Source organism: Nematocida displodere (genome assembly GCF_001642395.1).
Source record: "Nematocida displodere strain JUm2807 chromosome Unknown 23, whole genome shotgun sequence".
Taxonomy (NCBI): domain Eukaryota; kingdom Fungi; phylum Microsporidia; genus Nematocida; species Nematocida displodere.
The window spans coordinates 314-3,465 of record NW_027138147.1 but is presented as its reverse complement, the minus strand read 5'-3'; the positions used below and the strand labels follow the sequence as shown (position 1 = coordinate 3,465).

At 44.0% G+C, this 3,152-nt stretch overlaps 2 protein-coding genes across 2 annotated transcripts; both read left to right on the top strand.

Moving 5' to 3' along the window:
- Positions 1-36: 36 nt before the first annotated feature.
- Positions 37-996, top strand: NEDG_02228 (uncharacterized protein; the record flags this gene model as incomplete). Its single annotated transcript, XM_067689646.1, has 1 exon — positions 37-996. The coding sequence occupies one exon, from the start codon at positions 37-39 to the stop codon at positions 994-996; it is 960 nt and encodes a 319-aa protein (XP_067544685.1).
- A 417-nt stretch (positions 997-1,413) lies between these two features.
- Positions 1,414-2,745, top strand: NEDG_02227 (uncharacterized protein; the record flags this gene model as incomplete). The annotated part of the gene is made up of 1 exon (XM_067689645.1): positions 1,414-2,745. One exon carries the CDS (start codon positions 1,414-1,416, stop codon positions 2,743-2,745), a length of 1,332 nt encoding a protein of 443 aa, XP_067544684.1.
- Positions 2,746-3,152: the final 407 nt, after the last annotated feature.

The following is a 3,152-nucleotide window of genomic DNA, read 5'->3' as shown; positions in this document are numbered from 1 at the left end:
CTACCAATGAGCATCTTTAAGGTCATCTGGAACGACATGGAATACAACCTGTTCTACAATTTGAATGCCATGTCGCTCTATATAGAAGACATAGAGGATCCCAAAATAGACACTAACCTGGGACTCTATACATACGAAAACTTCTATAACTTGGAGACAACCAAACTGTCACTTTCTTTTAAGCCAACTGCCAATCTAACAGCCACTGGAGTTAACCAACTCCTAGAATGGGTGGGCATAGAATTCACCCATGTTGAAAGCATAGACATTTATCCAAACACCGCCAAAAGCCTTCTGCCTAGCATCCAGGCCAAAAAAGACTGGACGTTTGTAGCTCAAAGACTAAAGTCCTTAAGAGTTGAGGGAAAAGAGGCTAAGTTTACATATACCTGGAAAGAAGATATGTGGGTAGCTGAATTGCCTGAACTAACCCAACAACCATACAACGAGAGAGTGATCTATCTCATTCCGCATACTAGATACAAGGACTGGGCTAGTGAAAAGATATACGGCAGCCTAACCCCAGCAGCTGCAAGGGTTCTCCCGAAGAACAAGTATGATCAAGCAGCAAGCTTCCGCTGCCCAGTCTGTTTGGTTGAGGAAGATGACTGGGAAAAGGATAGCAAGGCACCTGTGGTCGCCCTGTTTGAATGTGGGCATTGTGTGTGCGCAGAGTGTTTGGATGAGCTGTTTGGTGTTGGTGCACCCGAACACAACATCAGTCCATACTATGTCAAATGTCCTTTATGCAGAGAGGATGTGTCACCTAAATCAGTTGCATTGTTGACAAAAAAGACGGACAAGAAGATGCGCCTTGTTGGAACGACCGTTGCTAGTTACATGGCAAGAAACTACTACACCAAGCAGTGCCTCAGCATGGAGTTTGAGGGTGTAGCCCGTCCATCTCTTAAGAGAAAAAGAGAGTCTAGTGCTACAAGCTCTGGAGAGAGTGGCGGTAACCCCGAAACACTTCCAGGCACTTCATCCATGAGTTAGTTTAGTGTTTGGCCATGATCCATACCCCGAAATAACCAGCCACAATCAAATAAAGACAAATGGCTTGTTTTCCTGTCCCTACGCCCCTCACCCAGAATCCATTGGGTGGTGCTTTACTTTGTACCAAGCCTAAACCCAGACACTTACAATTTATTTTTAAAGTTGCACTCTTATTTCAAAAACCACACTAACCCGAACACAAAGTGGCTCTTCCCAATGAATGTCTGCGGGGGGGGTTCCGTTAGAAGGGGTAGTGGGATACCATATTCGAAATAATTCTGGCCGAACTAACCCGAACACGCTAAAAAGGCTGTCCCGTGGGTGACAAGGTTTTCATCAAACTTAAAGCTAGGAGATCATCGTACTGAGCACTTTAGCCGATGTGTTCGTTTTAAAAAAATGATTTATTCCGGTTCAATGAGGCCAGTACAGGTAGACTTACCATCTTCAGGGTTGGTGGGCAAAAAGTTATGGATGTCCCTGTTTGTGCTATTGGGGACAGTAAATAATTGCTCGGGCGGTGTGATATCCTCCAAGAACAGCGTCGTATTAAACCGAACTCGGATTACGGACCAAACCATCGAGTTTTTCAACAAATCTAGCCATCCATTGGAGGTTAGGAAAATTAAATCAGAAACCTACATCGAGAAACAGCAGAATAGCTGCAACAGAAAGATATTCATAAGAGAATACACACTGGAAGAGATTCCAGCGAAAATAGACCCAGGCATCAGTCTTGGCGATCTGGTGATTAGTGGGGGTGAAAGTCCTTCTGGGATATCTACCTATAAAACAGGCGTTATTGCACGGATAGGCAAGCTTCTTAACATGCTTAGGAGTGGGTATATACAGAGACTTGACCTAGAATCTTTTGATATGTTTTTCGGGTTGTTCCCCAGGTTAAATCGGGCCAAGAAATTCTTTAATATTGGAAGGGGCTTGACTTTAAATAATGTTTCTCCCAGCTTTGTCAACTGGCTGGGAAACAGCTACAGTTTCGCCAAATGCAAAAGGACAACATTTGTATTAACATTACATAGCTGCCCGAATATAATATCTCTGAGCTGTTTGGATAGTCTAGGCTTCAGGACAATTTCCAAATTAGAAGTTACAGACATGCAACAACTACAATACATCAATTGCCGTCTGCTAAGGACCCGCCAGGTCACAAGGTGTCTAACTTTAACAAACTTAAGAAACACAGTAGTGTCTATTGAAACACGCCAGGCAATTGGCGGGGTTGGGTGGAACATCTTAGAAGTGAATGTATCCCTTTGGAAGACCATATTCTCTATGCATCACGATGTTTATATAGAGTCGGTCTTTTTGGTAATGGATAGCCCAGAAGTAACAAACATAGTTGACAACTCTGTATCCGCCCTGCCTTCTGTTTGTGCTAATTGCTGCTTTATAAAGCTTCCGTCCAATGTGGTAGCAATGACCCTAGAGCTGGTTAAATCAATACTTGGGTTTGTGTGTGCTAACTTTAAAAATCTATGCAAGGTCAGGGTTATATCTTTTAGGGGACCCCTGGATAAGTTCATTGAATTTCACAAGCAATTGGATCCAATTTACATGCCAACACTCCCGATGCTAACAGAGTTTATGATAGGTCGGTATAGGTGTCGGTTGTATACCCCTTTATATCCACTAACCACGAATGTGATCACCATTTCTTATCCAGGTGTGCCAGAATATGATGGGGATGAAAATGAAAATGAAAATGAAGAAGCTACAACCCTCCTATAACAATAAACAGCCTGGCCTATTCAAAGTTGCCACATACTACACACTAGCCGGCCACACCCACACTACTACCACTTGTCTGTAAGTTTTATTGTTGCTTGAAGAGAACTAATAATATAACATTAAGCATGCACCCCTAATATGTACACACATACTGGGATGTAGCTGCGAAGCACCAGGCGCTTCATTAGGAGATTGGGCCCGCGAGTCTGGGCTTGGGTGGCTGTTTGGGCTAGTGTGGAGGAGGATCATACCCCCCCAGGAACTTCATCCTTGATTTCGGGACATTGATCTAGGGACAGGCTGCAGCCTCTAGCTGTTAATAGGCCTTCCGCTAGTGTGCACTGGTGCTTGCGAGGACGCATCAGCACAGCTTGTTTTCCGAGACACTCTTTGCGAGCCGCTCCTCT